Below are 23,121 nucleotides of genomic sequence, written 5' to 3'. Positions count from 1 at the left end.
TTTTTCCACTTGACTTTCTCTTGGAGGTTTACCCGAGTTGATCTGGTCCATTGTTCTAACCTGATGTGGTATCACACGGAACTGCTAGGCGCAGCCCCGCGCTTTCCTGTAGGGACACTGTGTCTTCTTCCTTGTCATGACCAGAAACTGCAGGGCTGCAGGTGGAGTCAGCGCCACACCAGGCCCCAGGTCACTGCGCCTGCTCTCGGGTGCCAACTCCTCATGTGGCCGGGGTCCATGGGGCAACCCAGGCTCAGGAGGGTGGTGTCCCTACAGATACCCGCAGCTGCCCGGGATGACCACAGAGACTGGTGAGGCCCCTCCCATACCCTCACCCACTGGGGAGCACTGGGGCCTGGTACCTTCTCTTCAGAGCCGGCCAACATTGCTCTCACTGCCCCAGAAGACCCTCTGGCGGCCGTTTGCTTCCACAGATATCGGGGTTCCCTGCGTCCAAAGTGCAGCTCAAACCCTGTGCAGCCATTTTTTCACCCAGAGAGGGTGGAAACAAGGCCCTGGGCCCCCAACCATCTCTCCCCTGCTCCTGTCTGAAAAGCTTGTTGCTCCACAACCTATGGTGCCCGTTTTCTCTTGTCCAGTGTGTGCTTTTCATACGCATTTCAGCATCTTTCTATATTTTGAAGACTAATCTTTGCTGCTTGTGTGAGTTGCAAGGGCTCTCTCACACTCCAGCTCCTCTTCCCATCTGGCCTGAGTTGCCCGTGCCCACTGCCTTACACCCACTCGCAGACCTGCCCCTGCCCATGCCCTCTGCCCTGCATTCCACACACACCAGCCCCCTGCCTGCGCCTGCGGCCCCTCAGAACCAGCCAGGGCCCTCCTGGCAGCAGCCACACAGCACTTTGTTTCTTCACACTTAAAAATATTTTGAGTGTTTTAGAGTCCTTTTCATCAAAGAAGCAACAGAGCTGCATTGCTAACTTGGAAGCAGAGAGGAAGCTTCCCAAGCGTGTTTTCCCTTGACCGTCACCAGCCCCTTACTTCCTCTTGCCACAGGACCTTTGCATGAGCTGACAACCCCTTTTCACCTTGCCCTGGCCCACAGGTCACATCCTCGCAGACCAGTTCTCACTTTCTTCCCTGTGTTTTCCTTCTCTGCTGAGGACATCTCCCCAGAACCCCCACCCCCGACCCTGGCCCGCTGAGCATGTCTCTCTCCCGCACTGGCCTGCGAATGATGGCAGAAAGGTGAGCTGTCCCTTTAATTTCTTCCCCTGGTAAAGCTTCTTGACTACAAAAACAACATTTTAATTTAAATTCTGATTCCACATTCATTCTCAGAGTGGCTCTGAGCAGGATTTCATTAAAGGCTTTAATAGATTTTATAGGACTTGTCACACCCGGAAAGGTGATGAAGCAAATGCATTTTCTCTGCTTCCAGAGTTTCAACAACAGCTCAGAAAACAAATTTACCATGGAAATGCAGAGCAGACCAGCCTGGTCCAGACAAGTGAGGGCCTCACCAAGGTAAACAGAGAGCCACTTCCAGAGGAGCCAAAGGAAACATGAGGCCCGAGCCAGGCCAGGGGTTGAGCAGGTCCTGGGTGGCCCAGCTGCAGCCTCCCCACCGAGCCCCCCACCAGCCTTGAGCGGCCCTGCCTTAGGGCAGGGGGTGCCCGTGTGATTTTGACCTGGCTGCTTTCCCTCTTTTCTCAGAGAACATGGCCCTGAGCCCAAAGGGGCCAGCCACTAAGGTCCAAGCTCACCCCAGATTGCTCAGGGCTGCTCTGACTCTAAACTGAGCATCCCTCATTCCAGCGACCCCTCATGCCAGGTAAACTGGGAAGGTGGGCCCAGGGGTGGCCAGGCAAGGGTTCCTCATGGGAGGAGGCGCTGGTCTCCCACTCCCCTGCCCCCACGGTGTGCAGCCATCCTCCCAGGGCTGCCCCCCCAACCCCCACCCCAGGCTGGCATTGGAAAGGTAAGGGAATAGCCCTGCCCTCGGCCTCCACCTGGGGCACCCATGTCCTAACAGGCGGGGCTGGACATACTTTGTGGACGTGCCCAGTTCCTGGACTGCGCTGTCAGTGCACCTGTGGAGGACAGAGTGGGGGATGTTTCTCCCCCAGGGGCCTTATCTGAGGCCTCGCGGGCCTGAGGGGACCCCAGAGGGCTTTCTCTTCACTGCACCCTTTATCTGGCCTGCCCCAAAGCTCCCACCTCGAGAGTACCATCTGCCTCCGGGCCTGTATGCTAGAGGAGTCAGACCTTAAACCAAAGCAAACTATTGTAACCACGCACAATGGCCAACCATCACAGGAAAGATTGACTACCTAGCATAATAAAAGATCTGTATAAAAAAGTTACCATAAACCAAGACAGAGGTGAAATAAAACACAGCGAAGTATCTGCAACCCACCCCCTCCATAGCCCTAGGGACTCTGCACAGAGGGTGGGCCAGGGGCTCAAGCTGTGATCAGGGTAGGAAATGCAAATGACTTTGAAATAAAGTTTTCTATTGTGAAATACAGCATATATACAAAGAAAAGAAAGAAAAAGCAATAATTTTCAAAGCACACGCCAACAGGCAGCTACAGAATAGACTCCAGAGTTTGTCGTGGGCGACCATTCCACTGTCTCAGTTTTCCTTCCAGCTGCTCCAAAACACTAGAGGCTGAAGGAATGTTATATGGTGACTCATACTTATTTGTTAAATCCCATTTTCTCTGTTACACTTCATCCCTCTCCTTTAATCCTTCTCCCAATCTACAGGGATCTTTGGGCAATGCCCATTCTGACTTTTTCATGTTGAGAAGGAGTGTCGACACTAGAGGATACGGGGATGTGATTAACTTATAATCATGGAGAGGCTGGTCCCTCAGGTTTCAGGATTTATCTGGTCTAGGCACCCTCTGGAAATGATAGGTTCCAGGAAAGCAAACTTAGCACATGAAACCTTTATAGAGTCTCAGTTTGAGACCCAGGTGTTCTTAAGAGTCAAAAGGAGTGATGTTGGTTGGGATTTAGCACACCATAGCAATCAGCACTATCTAACTGAAGCTTGCATAGAGCAGCCTCCACAATAGCCTTTTCACTCCATTTGATCTCTCTTGGCCACTGATGCCTTATTTTATTACACTTCTTTTTCCCTTTTGGTTAGAAAGGCATCATTGATCCCACGGTGCCAGGGCCAGGCTCATTCTCAGGAGTCACACCCAACGTTGTCAGGGAGATTTTCATCCCTGAATGGTTTATACCACATGGGGGGAGGGCACTGATTTTCCTTGCAGAGTTGGGCTTAGACAGAGAGAGAGGCCACTTCAGACCAACAAAGAGGCTTTCTGGAAGCAACTCTTAGGCCTCATTATGGGTAGTCCTAGCCTCTCCCTTACAGAAATAAGTTTCATAAAGGCAAGCCTCAAAATCCAGGGCTTGACCTCATTTCTTGGGAGTCCCCAGTGGTTGAGAGGGCACCCGGGGTTTCCCAGATTGGAGAGTTTAATAGTTCCTTATATGTATTCTGCCTTTGGACCCTCAAGGGGCTCTACCAATACTTCTTAACTATCCACCCACCACAGTTTGAGGTGAATCCAAGTATTATATTAAGCTATAAAGAAACAAAGGCCTTGTTCCCATTCTGGACTCCAGGAGTTTGGTTTGTTTAAATGAGCTATCCAGAGCAGCGGATTTAGATCGCATGTTACTGAAAAATTCAGGTTCTAGGCACAATAAACCTCTCCGCCTTTGGTCTCATAAAGTAGCTACAGGTCTAGAGTACATACACTATCGTCTTCTACCCCGTATTCTGATTTACCTTAGTCCCAGCCAGGTCAGCTTTGTTTTTTGTTTCTGATTGAAGCCTGATCTCTTTTTCAGTCACTTTAACTGTTACTGTATACAGCTATGCTAACTTTCAGGACTGTAGCTCTTCATTTCTGGGTCTTAGGTGTCACAGAGTTCCTCAGAGTTCCAGGGAAATACCAGCTGATACACATATAACTCAGCATCTCAGAATCTAGAACCACATTTACAACTTCAGGCTAAGGGGTGGCTCTGTAAGGACTTACAATGTAGGCTCCAATGTTCTTACAAGTATTTTCTGAGAGAGACCTTAGCATATTTGTTCTTTTGTTTCTGGCTTACTTTGTACAACACGTCTCCAAGGTTTGTTCCGTTTGTTGTGTGCCTCTCGACGTCCTTCCTTTTTGTAGCAGCACCACATTCCATCAGATAAACACACCACAGTTCACCATTCTGCTTCTCAGTCATTGCACCCTTCGGCTCCTCCATCTACTGGGCATGACGGATGATGTCCAAAATAAGCCAGCCACGCCTTACAGTGTCACTTAGTTGTACAATCAGCAGCACTCTCAATTTTAGACAGCTTTCATTGGTCTATAGCAGCAAAAAAACAAAACAAAACATCACCAACTATCAAATCAAAACTACCCTTTACCACTTGCAATCCCCTCTGCAGTTAGTTGACCCTCTTGGTGCTATGGCAGTGTTGATGTTCTACTGTTAACTACTGGCATTTTTACTCCACCCCCACCCCCCATATCCCTCTACTATTGACTCTTTGTCCACTATTGAACCATTGAAATATTTCACACGATAAGTTATTTATAATTGTAGATTTAATCAATAGGATACATGGCACTACACACCCCCTTTCACTCATATTCACCTTCGGTATGGCAATGTTACTTACAACCCCACTAATTAGCTACCGCCACTTCTATCTGTTCCCTTTCATTTAGGTTCAACCTCATTGGGTAGCCTTTCCCCTGTCTCTAGCTTTTGTGTACCTCTAGGTCTGCTGTATCTAGAGTGTAACCTCTGAGTTTATCTTTACCAGAGTCATAATAGTGAAATCATACAGTATCTGTCCTTTTGCATCTGGCTTATTTCACTCAGCATTATGTCCTCAAGGTTCATCCACATTTTCATATATTTGGGGACCTCATTTTGTCTAACTGCTGCATAATATTCCATCATATGTGCATACCACATTTTGTTTATCCACTCATCTGTTGATGGGCCCTTGGACTGTTTCCATGTATTGGTAATTGTGAATAGTGCTGCTATGAACATCAGTGTGCAAATATCTGTTCATATCACTGCTCTCAGAAATTCTGGGTATATACCGAGTATTAGTATTGCCAGGTCATAGGGAAACTCAATATTTAGTTTTCTAAGAAGCTGCCAAACTGTCTTCCACAGTGGCTGCACCATTACACATTCCCACCAGCAATGAATAACTGTTCCTATTTCTCCACATCCTAGTCAACATTTGTAGTTCCCTGTTTGTTTAATAGCAAGCATTCTTATAGGCCTGAGGTAGTATCTCATTGTTGTCTTGATTTGCATTTCCCTTATAGCTAATGAGAATGAGCATCTCCTCACATGCTTTTTAGTTATCTGTGTTTGCTCTTTAGAAAAGTGTCTAGTCACATCCTTTGCCCATTTTATGATTGGGTTTGTTCTTTTGTTGTTGAGCTCTGAGGGTGGATTTTTGCGCCTTTTTCTGATGAGGATCCCAAATCTTCATTGGATTCTTAACAGTCACTGAGCCCTTTTGAGAAGAGTTGAGAATTCCTGCCAGAGAGCTCTGTGACGTGGGACAGTTCCCTTAGAAATATCTTGATGTCTGAAATACAACTTAAACCTGTGATTCCCAGCCCTGGCTACACACTATGAAAACCTGGGCAGTGTTTCAAAAATACAGCTGCCTAGACCCCAAGCCAGTCTCCAGGGTGGGTGAGTGAGTAGAGCTTTTTTAAAAACACCCAGCTGATTCCAATGAGCATCTAGGACAAAATATTCCACAGACACAAATGCTCCTCCTAAGATTTGTACCAAGTTCTGATGGATGTTTTAATTGTCACTATTAAGGATATTTGCCTCCTGTTTAAAGCCAGATGCATGTTTACCTTGGGTTTAATTTAATCTGTAGAATTGACTTGGTTTCTTTTACAAATTACTAGCAAGTTGAGAATTAATTGCTGCACTGAATTCTGGCATTATCGTCCTGCTTTGGGGATATAAAACTCAGGTTGGGTTTTACTTCTTAACTCAGACTGGTTGCTATGAGAATGACACTGACCCCATAAATCAGCTCATGGGAGTTTTGACCAAATTTGTACCTTGTGCTGCTCTTTCTGGCCGCCAAAGGCAATGCCCCTCTCCAGAGGCCTGTGCCAGCCCCATGCCTCGGGGCAACCGTTGGGCTCCGCCAAGTTCTCCAGAGACGCAGCCCCCACTCTGCGGGACCCCGTGCTGCCCACACCCTCCATACTTCTCACACAGCTCCTTCTCCCGGGAGGACGCACCCACCCACGGCAACAGCACTCAGCTCCCTGGACCTATGACCTCACTTCCTACAGCAAAGCTCCATCTGTGCACCAAGAGCACATCCAGAAAGGAAAAGTCATTTTCCAGAATGCATCACCTCTCGATGAGTACACCTGTGCAGGTGGACATCCCAGCTGCCAGGAGGTGGCAGGAAGAATGAGTCTGCCCCCTGTGCTCACAGAGGTGGAGTGCGGGGAGAGACAGGAATGCCACAGTCCCCCGTGGTGCATCTCCTAAAAAAGCAGCACCCACCTCCCCCAGGGGACAGCTTCAGGCCAGCACCCAGGCTCTGGGCCTGCATCCACAGACTGTTCTCTTCCCCGGCTGCCATGGCTTCCTGAGGGCCAGTTGCCCAGAAAAAAACAAAGAAGAAACAAGCACAAGGCTGGGGAATAAAACGACCCTCACTGGGACCCCACGAAGAAACTGAGGGGCAGGCTTAGCCCTGGCTGCCATGGCCACAGGGATGGGGCCTGAGTGGGGGGCCCAAACCCATGTGCCCCAGAAGAGACGTTTGGGGGATGCCAGTGGCGAACTGTCCTTCCCAAGATTTTTGACCATCATAGCCATTCCAGAGCCAAAACCTACACCATGTTTTTGAAGAGCCCGGTTGTCTGACTTTGCAGAGTTCTCCTTCCAAACCAAAAAGGATTATGAAGGAAGAAATGCCTTAAAATGACCAGCTGGCAGCAAAGAAAAGTTCTGCAGCTGTGTCCTCTGAACACTTTAGAGGACAAACTCCCAAGTCCCTGGCAGTGAGCAGGGATGAATGCCAAGGGAACTGGCAGAGGCCATGCCTCTGTGTTTAGATGAAGCCCTTACACATCACCATCAACATGATTGCTCATCCGTAACCCACCCGTCACCCCAGGTGCACAGTCCGCAGGAACTATGCTGTCTTGTTCACCAGTGACCCCCTCCCCCAATTCCAAGTGCTGGTCTGGCAAACATAGATAGATATGTTGAACAAATGAATGGAAGGGTGGGGATGGATGGGTATGAATGGATGATGGATGGATGGATGGATGATGGATGGATGGATAAATGGGTGGAGGGATTGGCAGATGGGTGGATGGGTGGATGGATGAGTCGATGGATGGATAGAAGGGTAGGTAGATGAATGGATGATGGATGGATAGTGCTTCCCAGATTCCAGGGTGTTTTAATATACCAGTATCTCATTTCATCCTCACAACTGAAAGGTATTGTTTCCCCAGACGTGAAAGTGAGGGTTACAGTAGATTGAATCAGTCCCCCACAAAAGATATGTTCAAGTCCTCTGGGTATGAACCCATTTCTAAATGAGAACTTTAAGGAGGTTATTACTAACGTGTTGTGTTGGTTCAAAAGGATTTATGTACCCTTGAAAAGCCTTGTTTTAATTCCAATCAGTCTTGTGGGAACAACGGTTTCTTCTGATCCTGTCCAGTGCTACAGGTTGGAAATTTGATTATGGTATCTCCACAGAGATGTGGCTCAATCAATTGTGAGTATTAAACTTGATTAGATAGAGACGTGTCTCCACCCATTCCACATGGGTCTTGATGAGTTTACTGGAATCCTATAAAAGAAGTATTTTTAGAGAAAGCTTCAGAATGCCACAGAACCACAAAGCAGAGAGCCCACCAGCCAGTAACCTTTGGAGATGAAGAAGGAAAACCTCCCGAGGAGCTTCATGAAGCAAGAGGCCTAGAGAGAAAGATAGCAGACATCTCCATGTCCACCAAGTGCCTTTCCAGCTGAGAGAGAAACCCTGAACATCATCAGCCTTCTTGAACCAAGGTATCTTTCCCTGGATGCCTTAGATTGGATATTTCTATAGACTTGTTTTAATTGGGACATTTTCTCAGCCTTAGAATTGTAAACTAGCAACTTATTAAATTCTCCCTTTTAAAAGCCATTCCATTTCTGGTATATCACATTCCGGCAGCTAGCAAACTAGAACAGGTGTGGACCTAGGAATAGGCCAAATTGAATCAGGGTGAAACTTAACCCATATAACTGGAGTTCTTATAGAGAGAGGAAATCTAGACAGAAACACAGATGACTGAACAGAAGAAGTAGGAATCAGGAGAACCTATGTGACAGCAGCTGAGATGCAAACCAAGGAATCCCAAGGACTGCAACAATTCAGAACGCTAAAGACTCCAGGAAAAAGCCTGGGCTGTCAAGACTTTGATTTGGGAGTCTAGCTTCTGAAACTATGAACCAAGAAATTCCTGTTGTTTAAGTCAGCCAGCATGTGGAATTTGTCACAGCAGCCGTGGCAAACTAAGGTAAGACTCAAAGAGTGAAGAGGCTTGCCCAAGGTCACACAGCCCAAGGGTACACCCTCAAGGTCACACAGCTGGCAAGACAAACCTGAAACTCCAGCCCAGGACTCCTGCCATCAGACTTCACCATTCTCTGTCCCGGGGGTACCCACAATCCCCCTCAGAGCCAACTCCCCATGCTAAATCTGTCACCAAGCCTGCGTGCAACACACCTCCACCCCTTGCTCCCAGTTTGGGGCCTCCAACTATATCCTCCACCAACCTTCTACCCGGTGTCTGGCAGGACTGTGTGGGGACACCAATGTGGCTGCCACGGCTGTCTAAACTCTCTGTGGCTCCCAACTTCTCAGGACGAAGCTTAGCACCCCATCATGGTGTGAACACTCACCGGGCACACCCTCCCCTGCTCCTCCACCCCTTTCCTGGCCAACTCCCACTCACCCTGAGAATTACAGCTCAGCCGTCCCTACCCAGGAGCCCCCCAACTCCCAGGCCAGTCCCAGCACACACTTGCAGCAAGACACTGTGCTCTGGTATCTCCACCCAGAATGGAGCCCCTGCCCCACCCCAGACACCCACCTGCCCATAAACCTGTGCTGGGGGCCCCACCCGAAACCCCACAGGCACCCGTGAGCAGGCCACTGGTACCTGGTAAGAGGGAAGGAGTGCAGGAGGGCCAGGTGGGGCCTGCTAAGGATCTCCCCGCTGGGCAAATGTCCTGCTCCTCAGGGCAATGGTCAGAACTGACCACTGGGGGTCAGCATTGAGTTGCATCTCACAGATGCTGGCTAGGCTCGGAGCTGGAGGGGCTTGACCATCCCAGAGCTGCCCCAGCCCCAGGGAAAACAGCTGCCCCCTCGGTCAGGCAGACGGGGCTGCAAGGAGAACGCCTCCCAGGGCAAGGCCCCAGGACTCAGCTTGTGCTGGCCTCCTGTCTCCCAGTTCGCTGCACAGGTCAAGGAGCCCCCACGCAGCCTCCAGGAAGCCCTCCTGCACTGGGGCCTGCAGCTTGCCACTCTTCCCCACCACACTGAAGCTCAAATGAGTGAGGACAGGGAGGTGGGGTCACTCGTCCTGGGTCACACTCCAGTCCTGCCCTCCCGGGCACCACCCGGTCTACCTCCCCCAGAAGGACCAGGCCACAAACACATCCTTGACTGGCCAGGTCTAGAGCACAGGTCCACAGGGCTCTTGGCCCAGGCCCAGGCACAGTGACTCTTGGCCATAAGGGCAGCCTCTGGGGCTTCCCAGCACCCTTGGGGGGCGGGGCAAGGGGTGTATTCAGTGTCTCGATAAGCGAGGCCCCCACATGCCTCAGCAACAGGAGGTATGGAGGGAGTCCTTCGGACTGGAAACCTCGCCCAGAAGATGAGCTCAGGGTCCTTGTGGCTTCCTGCTGGCAGAGCTCACCTCGACACCCACCTGCGGGGCGTGCTGTGAGGGCCCATCCCCAGGGACCCGGCCACCAGGACCAGCCCTCTGTGCTGCTGCAGTCCCGAAGCTGCAGGAGAGTGTGCAAGGAGCCGGGAGGGAGATCCCGGGGCCGATGTGGGGGTGAAAGGGAGGTGCCACGGCTGCAGCCGACCAGCAATAGGCCCAGGCGAGCCCTCAGGGCCGCGAGGCCATGAGACTGACCAGGGAATTGGTTGAAGGTAGAAAGAGAGCGCACCAGGAGAGAGGCCGATGGGGGTGGGAGTGGGGAGGGGCACTGGGACCACTCAAAGGTGCTCAGCGCTCAGCCATGGTGGGTGTGGGTACAGTCCAGCCCAGCACAGCCACCCGGAGGTCAGAGAGCAGTACCTCTTGGGCCCCCAGCCAGCCCCATGGCCAATGCTTGCACCAAGCTTCCAGCATCTTGGTGTTTCTAGGACAGAGGGGCATTCAATGTTGAAACCAGGACTGTCCTGAGAAAATGGGATGGCTGGTCACCCCGCATCCCACAGAGGGACACTCGAGGTCACGAGGTCACCAGAATGTGGCTCTTGAGAGGGGAGGGCCAGAGTGGATGCAGTGTGTCTGGAAGATGCATCACCCACACAGTTGCCATGGCAACAGGAAAGCCAGCAGCCAAGGACCGCTCCTGCCAGGGAGGGGCCGAGCCCCCAGTTCTCCCAGGGCTGGGCAGGACACAGGCCTCTCTTCAGGGTGAGGGGCTCCCTCAAGATGGCCTTGAGTTGCAGCTCTGAGGTCAGCCTGGCCACACCCAGGCCCGGCATGGACACAGCCTGCCCCGTCTAGCAAATGAACAGACAGAGAAGGAGCTCCATGATGTGTCTGCAGAGACTTGGGTATAGAAGGGGATCTGACTGTGGACCAAGGTGGGGTCCCCCAGGCTCTTCCTGGGCAGCTGTCCTGCTGAGCTGGCGTCTGCCCAACACTTGTTCCCTCTCACCCCAGGCCCTCTCTGGGCTCTGCTCCTCGGCAGAAGCCGCGAAGCCCTTTCTGCCCCATCCCTGCCAGCCTGGCTTCCCCTGGGGGCCTCCAGCCTGAGTTCCGGCCCCAGCGGCTGAGCAGCCACTTCCAGGTGCCCCCAGGTGCCCGGCCCTGCGCGCTGCATTAGGGCTGCTGCGCTCACAGTGGCCCGAGCCCACACCCTAGTTCCTGGCACTCCTTAGGAGAGGGTCTCTAGTGGGGTCAGCCTGGCAGGGGGAGCAGCTGAATGTTGGTCCCAAAAAGGTGTGTCCTGCTTTCTCAGGACCTGTGAATATAACTTTATTTGGATAAAGGGTCTTGCAGTCAGAATTGAGTGAAGGATCTCGAGTGAGCCATTCTGGGCTCTCCACAGCTGGGAGGCGGGATCCCCGAGGGCCACAATTCCAGGGGCTGGTGGAGGTGGGACCCCCAAGGGGCCGCCTAGCTGCCCTGGACTTCGGCTTCCGGCCCCCAGAGCCCCCTCCAACTGTGGTGATAACGCAACCACCACCTCCACCTGGGCCCGCACCTGCTGGCCTTGACCTCTGAGTCAAATCCCACACTCTGAGGGGCACAGACAGGATGCGATGGCCGCCTGGCCATCCGTGAGGTCAGCTCTGTGCCCCTCCTTCTCCAAAGCTCAGATGGCTGCACCCACCTACCCACTGCACCCTCCTGTGGCGCCTGCCTACCTATAGCACCCACACACCCACCCCAGCACCTGGCCTGCATCGGAGTCTGTTGCTGGCTTAACAGGGAGCACAGAGCAGCCCCCAGGAGGGAGGCCAGGGTGCGGCAGGGCATGACTGGAGTCCCCAGAGCTGAGAGCACCCCCCAACCTGGAGGTGCCTTCCTGGGCTAGAGCAGCAGTGAAGGGCCCGGCCTCATGGGTGCCACCCAGGCCGCTGGCCCTTGGGGCTCCCCTTCCCCTCCCCTTGGCTGACTCCCCTCCACCACCACCCTGCAGGGACCTCCTCAGGGCCCGCCCAGCAGCCTGCTTGTCTCCTACCCTGGCTGTCTGCACCCTCCAAAGGGCATTTGAGGCAGAAGCTTCTCCGGGCCCAGCTGCCCTGAGTCACTCCACATCCCTACCCTGGCTTGGTGTCCCCTACCCACCCTCTGCAGGGACTGAGGGACAGTGCAGGACCTACAAACTGGGGCCTCCTGCCTGGGGCCTCTGCACTACAGAGGGGGCTCTGAATCTACGTGGAAAATGGCACCTACGGGCACAGACCCCACAGCCCCCACTTCCCAGGAAGCTCTGCGTCCTCAGAGAAGACCAGCCCTCCATGGCTAAGCTGCGTAGCCATCCACTCACAGGCTCCTGGGGGCCTGGCACACCCAGACACACTCGCCGTGCAGAGCCTGTAGCAGCAGGGGAGGGGACTGGAGGGCACACAGACACAAACACATGCGTGCAGGTGCTCCAGGCCCAGAGGCTATGTACCCATGTATGCTTGCAATCTCTAGGCATGTGTGCATGTGCACATTTACATCCATATGAGTGTGTCTGTGTGTCTATGTGAATGTCTACATGTGCACGTCTGTACATGTGTGTCTCTAAGTAAGTCTGTATGTATGTGTGTATGCATGTGTTTATTTGTGTCTGTATGTGGATATATTTGTGTGTCTGTGAGTGTATTTGTGCGATTATGTGTCTGTGCATGTGTGCGATTGAGTGTATATCTGCGTGTATTTATGCATGTGTGTGTCTCTGTGTGTTTGTATTTGTGCATGTGTCTGTGTGTGTGTGCCTGTACAGGTGTGAGCCCATGTGAGCACTAAGCATCGCAGCCAGAGTAAAGCAGGCTCGTGGGCTCTGAGCAGCCTCTGGCCCCTGCCCAGATCCCCAGCCCACCCCCAGCCCCACCCTCCTGGCCCCTCCTCTCCACCTCCCAGGCAGCTCCCAGCCTCCCGCAGAATCTGATAAGGCCCCATCATCTCTACTGGGACAACCTGGTCAGCCCAGGGTGGGGGAGCATTTGCAAGCCTGAGGGCTGGGGGGGCACACAGTATGGAAGGGGATGAACCTGGGGTCCCTAGGGAGAGGAGGGGCATCTGCGGCCTGCGCAGACCCCCAGCTCCCGGTCCCAGGCCCGCTCACATGTGAAAGGTCAGGAGAAGGCCACAGGCCAGCCAGGCTGGACAGGAGAACAGAGACTGGTCGGGAGGCTGAAGTTCTTGGCTTGCAGAGTGCAATGGGGAGCCCCAGGAGGGCTGTGTCTGAGGGACTCCCACTGAGATGCTGGACTGTGGCCCCAGCCCTGAGAAGACCCACCTGGAAAACCCAGCTCTGCAGGAAGGGGATGGGGTCTTTGGGGCCCAGGCTGCGAGTGCAGTGGGAGCAAGGAGGGTCAACTGCAAGGCAGGCTTGCAGCAAAGATCCCCCCCTGTGCTGGGCACATGGGGCAAGGTGGGGACACATGATGACACAGGCCGCCCTGGGCCTGATTCCCAGGAGGCCCAGTCCCCCACCGATACCTTGCACAAGCCTGCCCCTCTGACTGTGAATTAACCCAGGACTCCCCTCACCTACCAGCACCCCCCGATCATGACAGGCAGTTGCAGGGCTACAACCCCAGAGTGCTTCACACAGACCCCCCAGTAGCCCAGGGCCCCCCACCCTACCTGCCTTGGAATCCACAAATGCAGACTCGGGAAGGGGCGGCCACCCCAAGCACCCATCCTGACTCATGCCAAAGAGACTCGGAGACCCCTCCATGCTTGCCTCACCGTGTGTTTAATGGCCAGAGGGGTGGGCCCGAGGAAGCATAATCAGTGCAGGAGAGTGAACTGTTCCTACCACTGAGTGCTGCACAGCTGAGGGGCTGGGGGGTGGGTCGGGGGCTGGTGGGAGGCTGGGGGGCTTGCGGGGGGTGCAGGGCAAAGCTGGAGGCCTGAGGGGGGCGGCCCAGGGACTGGCCCAAGACACAAAGCATAGCTGGGTGGCTGGGGGAACACGGGTGGCTGGGGGGCCCGGGTGGCTGGGGGGAGGTGCAGGGTTCAACACTTTTGACCAAGGACATGGCACTGTGTGCACGGTTTCGTGTCTGCTATTCCTTCAGCAAAAGGCAAAAAGGCAGTGAGTGGTCTGCAGCTGACCAGTTCTACTCTGCAGCCACTTCAGGAGAGCCAGCCCAGGTGCTGGGAGTCTCCAAAGACTCCCCAGTGCCGTGTCTATAGGCATGTGTGCATCTGCAGGGCGCACCTGGCCAGTGTCAGGGCACGACTGGGTGCCTTTGCACCTCTGTCCATGACTCACTGTGCATGTGCGTGTCTTGGTGCACCTCGTGTGCCTGCCTGTGCCAGGGGTGCCTATAGGCACCTGGGCTGCGGGGCCTGGGCATGCTACCGAAGGACCCTGTTTCTGAGTTTGGGCATTGGGGGTGGGCCAGGGAGGGCCGCTGTAAGGACCAATCCAAGCCCCTCCCTAGAGGCCAGCAGCTGCTGCCTCTGCAGGAAGAAGGGAACAGGACGAGAACTGCCCAGCCACAGGCGCTGCCCAGGAGGCTGAGAGCCCCCAAGGGCCCTCCACGATGTGGCTAGCGAGGCCCCTGCATCACCGAGGCCAGCACTGAGCACTCAGCCCGAGCTGGTGAGGTTACTGAGGGCTGACCCCAAAGCTTTTGGTTGTTTCTTCCCTAGAATCCAGGCCCAGGAGGGCCCTGCCCAGATACCCCAACTCAAGGGCATCCCCAGACACAGGCTGCAGCCTCCAGGCAATGGCAACCCTTTCCTCAAGCCTCCCTGGGGACAGCAGCTCCTCCCTGATCGCCATCAGTCTGCACCCCTGTCTGTGCCATGACAGCCCCAGCCTCAGGGCCCAGCCCAGGTAGACGGCTCTGGAACCAGGCTGGTTTGGGGCCAGTGTGCCCACTCGCCACCTCCCGTGGGCACCTGTGTGTGTGCAAAGCCACGTTGTCTGCTCTGTGGACATCCTGCCACCTGGCCTCCACTGCAGCTCTGACGGGGACCTGTCCAGATGCCCACACCGGCTCATGTGCAAGCCTTTGCACACCTTTCCAGATGGGCTCCTGTCGGAGCTGCTGCGCCCCTTCTCAGGCCACCGCCCTAGTGCCCCAACTGCTTCCCCTCCCACCAAGGCTCATCCCTTGAAGAGACTGCCCCAGGGTCACAGCCACCCCGGGTCACAGTCGCCCAGGGTCATAGCTGCCCCAGGTCACAGCCGCCTAGGGCCAAAGCTGCCCCGGATCACATCCACCTCAGGTCACACCTGCCCTAGGTCACACCTGATGCATATCGCACTTGCCCTAGGTCACAAGTGCCCCAGGTCACACCCACCCCTAAGTCACAACCACCTTGTGTTCACGTCCACCTCATCACAACCTCTGTCACACCCACCCTATCACACTTGCCCCATTGCAGAACCACCCCATGTCACACCCTGTCACACTCACCCTGTCACATCCACCCTGTGTCATACTCTATCACGCCTGCCCCATATCACTCTCACTCCATGCCATACACCCATGTCACGCCTCCGTGTTCACACCTACCCTGTGTCACACCTACCCCATGTCACACCTGCCCTCAGAAAGATGGAGACCTGCAGAGGCCTGCTCTGGGGCCAGCGTTTGTCTCTGTGTCCTGGACAGCCCGGCTGGATGGTGGCAGGATTTGGACCCTGGCCCTGCCCCCACCTGCCCTACCCAAGCAGACAGCCCTGAACACACAAACATTGCAGAAATACTGACTGTGCGGGTGGACAGACTCCTGGATGGCTCCTCCCATGACCTCTCTGGGGATCCAGGGGGAGTCCGGTGGGGCTCATCCTGGGCTAGGGGCCATATGTCACAGCAGGACCCTCGGCAACGCCAGATGTGGCTGCAGAGCTTGCCAAAGGGGCCCCGCAACGTGCTCTAGTGGCTTGAAACTCTCTGCCATGGCCCACGCCCCTCAGGCCCCCCCGCCATCGCCCATACTCATCGTGCCTTCCAACTGTCACCCGTGCCCCTTGTGCTCCCCCAACCCGCACCCCTCATATCCCACCGCCGTGGCCCATTACCCCTCGTTCCCCACCTGCCATCACCTGTGCCCCTCATCACCTCCCTCACTGTGGCCCATGCCACTCATGGCCCCTCGCCGTGGCCTGCGTAAGACACAGGGCCCTTCTGCCAGGACCTCTGTGCCCTGGTCTGGAAAGCACATCTGTTACCTGCACCCGGAACTGTGGCCTGGAGCCTGGATTTGGCAAGCACCAGCTTCATGGCACAGTGCAGTGGGTGCCCAGCGTCAGCAGCTCAGAGACCAGTGGCCATGAGGGCAGTGGGACCACAGGCAGGTCCCTGTGGGCCCCTATGGGGGGCCTTGGCTCCCATTGCTTGGCCCCATGTCCGGTGATCCACCTCTGTGAGCAGCCCACTATCTTCCTATATGACCCTCCTCTGTCCAAAGAGCCTTATGACCCAGAACTCCGGCCACCTGCCCACCTGGCATGCAGGATGGCCACTGGCCACACATCGAGGCAGTCCCAGAAAGGGGCCTTCACCTCAACATCACTCTGTCCACACAGGGCTCTCTTCACTGCAAACAGGGCAGCACCTGCTCCTGGCCACGAAGCTGAGGCAAGCCATTTGCAGTAGCCCAGTGTGTGTGGCCAGTCCTGTCGCCCAGTTCAGCCTCTGTCGTGCAGGCTCTTGCCCGCCTCTATGCCCTCACCAGCCCGGGGTGTGCCACAGTCCCACTGCTCCTCTAGAAAGTCAGGAGCCACTCAAGTGGCACTGACACTGGTTATCCCCCTGACAATACCTCAACAATTATCAATGCTGCATAACAAATTTCCCCAAAACTTGGCAACTTCAAACCACACATATTCATTATTGCACAGCTTCTGTGGGTCAGGAACTGGGGCGCAGCTTAGCAGGGTGCTTCTGACTGAGGGTTTCATGCAATTTCAGTCATGGTGTTGGCCGAGTGCATGTCATCTGCAGGATTGACTGGGGTTGGAGGACCTGCTCCAAGGAAGGTCCCAAGCTCGCTGCGGGCAGGACATCTCAGCTCCTCACCCAGGGTCTCCCCGTCCTCATGAGCAAGTGATCCTAGAAAGAGCCAGAAGGATCCTGCAGTCTGGTCCAGTGGGAAGGAGCAGCCACTACACCAGGAGGGCTCAAGAGGTGCAATAGCTGGCTGCTTAGGTGCAAGCAGGCGTCTCCAATCCAAGCCCTGTGAGCCCAAACAGAGCCCATCCGGGAAGCTGAAACACAGGGCAAGTGAGCAGGACCATCCGGGATCTCCCAGCCTCCCCATCTCTGCGCTAACCCAGAAACCCAGCCAGCTGCCCTGGGCAGAGGCACGGCAGACTGTGGACAGCTATATCAGCCTGCAAGATGACCCCAACACAGTTCAGGCCTGGTTTCGTGCACAGGAAATCAAGCTTATCGCATGCAAAGCTACATGAAGATGCAGAAATCCACAGCTCACAATGTTCTCCAGACAAGGAACACACTCCCCCAATCACTAGGAGCCCCCGGCCTGGCAGGGGAGGCAGGAGAACGGGTGCCCAGTTCACCTGCAGGAAGAGCATTTGCAAAACAGGCAGGAGAGGCTGGTTCTCAGGCAACAAGGACAGCGAGCCCCCACCCCCTGGGGGCCCTGCCAACCCTGTGCTAACTCTGTGAGTGCAGCTTCCATTTTGGCACCATTTCCAATGAGTTCTGGAGACAGAGCAGAGACTCAGAGGGAGATGATGGGCAGATGCGGGGACCCCCACCCCCAGGCAGAGCGCGCTGCCCCTGAGGGTGCAGCCCCTGGGAGACACATGGTTCCTCCCCTCACCCCGCCTCCCTATATGCAGGAGCAACGTATGCAGCGTTGACAGCTTCCAGAAGGGAAAAGCCTCCTGGAGTGGCCCAGTGGTACACAGGGACAGGCAGGGGTAGCGCTGCACCAGCACATGCATGACGCCACCGTGGAAAGAGCCACCGGGCAGGGTCAGGACAGACAGGCTCTGGGCAGCAGTGCCTCGCTGAGGGGGTCCCTTCAGGGGCACTGCCCTGAAGACCTGGGGCACAGGGCTGCGCGGGGCGTCTCCGGGCGACGTGCCTTGAGCCTGGAGTATGCAGGTCAAGACCCAGCAGGGGAGAGCCAGGCACAGGTCCCTCAAAGCACGGGGTGTCTGCGTGGGTTCCACGTTTTCCCTGGGAGGCAGACGCTGCCCGCAGTGTCCCCGCTTCCCCCCATGCCAGGAGGCCCACTTAGTCTGTGAGGTCAGCACGGCGGCCTGCCCTTGGGCTCACTGAGGTCCTCGGCCAGCACCCCCGGGCCAGCGCCTGCCTATACGGCAGTGACCTGTGTGAGCTCCGTGTTGGGCGTGGATGGGCTCTGTGGGCTGACGGGCACCAGGGGCAGGTCCACGCCTAGTCACGCGGGCCGCGGCACCGCCTCTGAGGTCCTGCAAGCCAAGGCCACGTCCCTGGCGACGCTGCGCACCCGATCAGACGCTTGGCCCTCTCGGCGCAGGGCAGACGTGCAGCAGAACCTGCGGAAGCAGGCCTTGAAGTTCTCATCCAGGAAAGCATAGAGCACAGGGTTGAGGCAGCTGTTGACATAGCCGAGTGCCGTACAGAAGCGCAGGACGGCCACGGCGGCCTCACTGCCCGGCTGCACGCCCAGCCCCTGTACCAGCACAAACACCTGTACAGGCGTCCAGCAGCCCACGAACACGGCCACTACCACAAGCACCAGCCGTGTGATGCGCCGCAGGTTCCGGTCCTTCTCGCAGGAGCCCGAGAGCAGGCGGACACTGCGCAGCCGCCGCACCATGAGGCTGTAGCAGACGGAGATGATGAGCACAGGCACGACGAAGGAAAAGAGAAAGACGCAGACAGCAAACACAGGGCCCCAGTAATCCTGCGGGGCGGGGATCTCCACCAGACACTCGGTCTCTGCAGGAAACCAAACAGGGACAGGGCTCGGCTTTAGGGGACGGGCGGAGGCCAGGAGCAGGGGGAGCACCGTTGGAGGAAGGGGAGCATAGAACTACGGTAACACAGTTCTGGGGAGTAGGTGGAGATCAGCTCTGGGGAGGACAAGAGCATGGGTCTGGGTGGCAGGGGGAGCACAGCTCCAGAGAGGAGGCCACTGACCTTCTTCCTCGGCCTGTGCGGAGCCCATGATGGCCACAGGAATGCCAACAGTGGAGGCCAGCACCCAGATGGCTACGTTGACGGCCTGGGCTTTGCTGGATGTGCGGACATCAAGGGCGCGGATGGGGTGGCAGATGGCCACGTAGCGGTCCACGCTCATGGCTGTCAGGGTGAAGGTGCTGGCAAACATGTTGTAGTAGTCGATGGCAATAACCGCCTTGCACAGGGCATTCCCGAAAGGCCAGAAGCCCAGGAGGATATCTGTGCCCTGGAAGGGCAGTGTCAACAGGACGAGCGTGTCTGCCAGGGCCAGGTTAAAGATGTAAATGTTGGTGGCAGTCTTCATCTTGGTGTGTCTGTGGGGAGAACAGGGAGATGAAAGGCTTCACTTGGTCACCCTGGCTGGACCTGGCAGCAAAGGGCCAGGGGCTACTCCTGTGGACCACCCCAAGGAGCGTCCACTCTGAGGCCTTCAACATCGGAGGCCCCAGAGGAGCTTGTCAAAATGCAAGCTCCTGGCCCAACCCAAGGCACCACGTCTGGTCTCAGGGGATGAACCTTGGGGCCAACATCTTAACAAGCTTTGCAGGGGTTGCTGACCAACAAGAAAGGGGTTTAGAGTTTTAAAGAGCAGACTGCTTTGGGAAAGCTGAGGCTTGCAGGGTGCCAGAGCACACAGATGACTCCCCATGAACAAAGCAGCAGGAATCATAAGAGAAAGAACTAGAATGCCCCCTTTGCAATCTCTCCCAAGAACCCTTTTGACTAAAATGCTGGCCCAGCAGCTGTCAGCAGCTTCCAAGGGACCTATACCTATAAGAACACAACAAGGCTTTCTCCAGCCGCACTATTGCTTAGTGAGGAGACAGATGATGGTGACAGGGACAGGTAGAACACTAATGGTGTCTGGTTGCATCCAAAACAGTGCTTGGAAAATTGTAGACACTTAATAAATATTTGTTGAATGAACTAATGGTTGGTGATAATTGTGGTGATGGTGGAGAAGGTAGTAGAGACGGTGTAATGGTGGTGACAATGGTAATGGAGGTGGAAGTAGTGGTGAAAGTGGTGGAGGTGAGGGTGGTGGTGGTGGTGATGGTGGTGATGGTGGTGATGATGGAGATGGAGGTAGTGGTGGAGATGGAGGTAGTGGTGGTGGTGATGGAGATGATGGTGATGGTGGTGGAGGTGGAGGTAGTGGTGTTAGTGATGAAGGTGAGGGTGGTGGCAGTGGTAGTACTGATGGTGGTGGTGGTGGAGCTGGAGGTTATGGTGGTGGAGATGGAGGTGATGGTGGTGGTGATGGAGGTGAGAGTGGTATAGTGTCAACCCCAGAGGTGACAATGTCCCATGTCAATTTAGCTGCCATGAAGGAATCTGGCTAGTTCTTCCTCTGAAAGAGGGACTAAGAATAAGAACAAAGATGGCTCAATTGTAGCCAATCTCCCTCACTTTCCAGATGGTGAAAATGAGGCCTGGAGGGAAGCAGGGCTTGCTCAGTGTCCCGCAGATGACCCCCGGCCCTGTCCTCCCTGCACTAGCATGTTCCTACCCCTGACCCCTCTGGCTAGTTACCTTGGAGGTCATAAGGGGCCACTTGCTTCAGAGCCCTGAGGACACTCTTCAGAGTCACATTGTCTTGGGCCAAGTAAGAACCTCACCCTGACCAGGTCCTTCACCTGCTCCCTACCCACTGAAGAACACCCTATGGCATTTGAGACAACACTCCATCCTCAGCCCCTTTATGCCCCTCTCATCTGGTCAATCCCACAGCCCACCACACCCCTGCTCAGGACATCATCCTTTTCTGCCTGAGCCATCTCCAGCCTTCCACTGCCCAATCCTCAACTCCATATGGAACCTTCCTGGCCCCGCCCCTATGCTCCCCCAGCCGCCCATCACCCCCAGCCTGGCCACCCTCATTCTGGCAGCTCTCAGCATCAGCAGACCCCGGAGGTGACCGAGCCTTGAGCCATGGGGCAGAGTGAACAGGCCTATCCAAGAACCAGGTGGACCATAGAACTGCCTCCAGGGACACTGCTAGGAGACCATGAGGCCAGCCATATCGCACCCATCTGAGATGGACCCCGCCCATCCCCTCCTGCCACCCCTCCCCTGTCCCATCCACTGGTCAAGTCACCTTCCCCAGAGGAACTGAGAGTCCACAACTCAGGAAAGTCCCCAGCCCTGGACAGTGTGACCAGGGGTTTGATAGGCTGTTCAGTAAATCACCCTCCACCCTCATCCTGACAGCCTCCTGCCTTGGTTTCCCCCTCTGCAGAAGTCTGATTGGTCAAGACACAGTGGCTTGTAGATGGGCGCCTGGGGTGGGGTCACCTTATGGGGCTCACAGGGGGACCTGCAGGGCCAGGCCTACCTGAGGATAACATACATGACGAGGCAGTTCCCCAGCAGCCCGCCTGCGCACACGGCCAGGTAGAGCGCCACGACGGTCACCTTGAGCCCCAGGGGCAGGAAGGCCCCACGGCTAGTGTTGAGCAGCAGGTGGGGGGGCAGCAGGCTGTGGTTGGGGCTCAGGAAGGAGAGGTTGCCTTGCAGGTGGCTGCCGTAGAGGACCTCCCAAAACGGGGCGGGGAAGAGGGACTCCATGTTGACCTGTGCAGCCACTCGGCACCTGGGGCCAAGCTGAGAGAGACACACTGTGGCTATGCACCAGAGCACACGTGCAGCGAGCTGTCAGAGCCCAGCACGTGGGCCCAGCAGGCAGCCACGGGCCTGTGGCACACACACACACATAGGACACAAATGCACGCACAGGACATGCAGGCACATGAGTGTACTCAGCACATAATGCACACACTGTGCACAGGACATGCAGGCACACATGTGTACATATAGGAAGCACAGGTACACACTGCACACAGGATGTAGAGGCACAGGTGCACACACAGCAAATACAGGCACATGAGTGCACACCTACGATATACAGGCACACATGGGCACACAAGACATACTTGCACACACAGTACTTACAGGCACACATGTGTGAACACTAGGACACATGAAGACACGCAGAAAGGTATAGACACAGTTGGGGGCAGAAAACAGAGAGGTATGTGCATGCACAAGCACAAGGACAAGAACTCAATCAGGGGTGAGTTACCCCTGAGACACGTCTCTACCCAGAGACTCATGTACACACAGCAAGCATATGCAGGACCACAGGGACATACAAGTACACAGAGAGGCCCACACCTACCCTTGTGCACCACCACACACACAATCAGAAAAGCCCATGACCCCCAGGACGTGGGGCAGTGGCCCCTTTCTGTCCCTCCCCTAGCTCTGCCTGGAGAAAGTGCAGCCCTTGGGCAGGTCGCCTGCCCTGCCCCCACACCTGGTGCCCAGGCCTTACCTCGGGACCAGTGAGGGGACCCTGGAGAGAGACCCCAGCCTCCACAGGCCAGCGGGGCAGCGTGGAGCAGGCCAGAGGCTATCCCCTGCTCACTCAGCCCTGCTGGGGCTGGGGCTACGGCTGCTGGCTGCTGCGGCGGCAGCAGCTGCTCCTTCTCCTCTGTAGACGCCAGACCAGACGCAGCCGCGAGCTGCGAGCCAGGAGCTGGGGGAGGCGGCGACGGCTGGGGGAGGGGCTGTGCGGCCGGCAGGGGGGAGCTGCCGGGAGGTGGGTCACCGCACCCAGGCCCATTAGGGCCCCACAGAGGACACAGACAGCTATGCTGCGGACCAGCAGGCAGAGTGTGGCTCAGACAGACACAGGGAAGAGACATATGGACAAGGAGAGACACACGTACAGGCTCAGACGTGGGACAGGCATATAGACACGGGGCAGAGACCTGGAGAGACTCACAAACACATGTTGGCAGACTCGGACATGTGTGGGGACCGTGGCCGAGACCCAGGGGCCGGGGTTATGCGCAGGCCTGCCCACCCCAGCGGGGCACATGTGGACCTGGCCCATGTTGCCCAGCCGGGGTCCCCACAGCAGATCCCCTACCAGTCCTGGCCCAGAGGCTCTCAGCACAGTGGAACCCGGC

At 55.8% G+C, this 23,121-nt stretch overlaps 1 protein-coding gene across 3 annotated transcripts; it reads right to left on the bottom strand.

Moving 5' to 3' along the window:
• Positions 1-17,056: 17,056 nt before the first annotated feature.
• On the bottom strand, positions 17,057-21,734 carry OPRL1 (opioid related nociceptin receptor 1). Of its 3 annotated transcripts, none has more exons than XM_077161783.1 (3): positions 21,483-21,734; positions 19,106-19,461; positions 17,057-18,904 (listed from the first exon to the last, which is right to left on the bottom strand). In XM_077161783.1, the coding sequence occupies exons 1-3, from the start codon at positions 21,713-21,715 to the stop codon at positions 18,381-18,383; spliced, it is 1,113 nt and encodes a 370-aa protein (XP_077017898.1). In that variant the 5' UTR covers positions 21,716-21,734; the 3' UTR covers positions 17,057-18,380. The 3 variants fall into 3 exon arrangements, with proteins under 3 accessions (XP_077017898.1, XP_077017909.1, XP_077017915.1); XM_077161794.1 differs by having other exon boundaries at positions 21,498-21,734; XM_077161800.1 differs by having other exon boundaries at positions 21,443-21,510.
• Between the last annotated feature and the right edge of the window lie 1,387 nt (positions 21,735-23,121).

Source organism: Tamandua tetradactyla, chromosome 1, assembly GCF_023851605.1.
Source record: "Tamandua tetradactyla isolate mTamTet1 chromosome 1, mTamTet1.pri, whole genome shotgun sequence".
In the NCBI taxonomy this organism is placed as follows: domain Eukaryota; kingdom Metazoa; phylum Chordata; class Mammalia; order Pilosa; family Myrmecophagidae; genus Tamandua; species Tamandua tetradactyla.
This window is presented reverse-complemented; position numbering and strand designations above follow the sequence as displayed.

Coding starts and splice junctions, on each gene's coding strand:
- OPRL1 (XM_077161783.1), bottom strand. CDS start 21,715: ATGGAGTCCCTCTTCCCCGCCCCGTTTTGGGAGGTCCTCTACGGCAGC. Junction 19,462..21,482: donor GTCATGTATGTTATCCTCAG/GTAGGCCTGGCC, acceptor TTCTCCCCACAG/ACACACCAAGATGAAGACTG. Junction 18,905..19,105: donor CGCACAGGCCGAGGAAGAAG/GTCAGTGGCCTC, acceptor GGTTTCCTGCAG/AGACCGAGTGTCTGGTGGAG.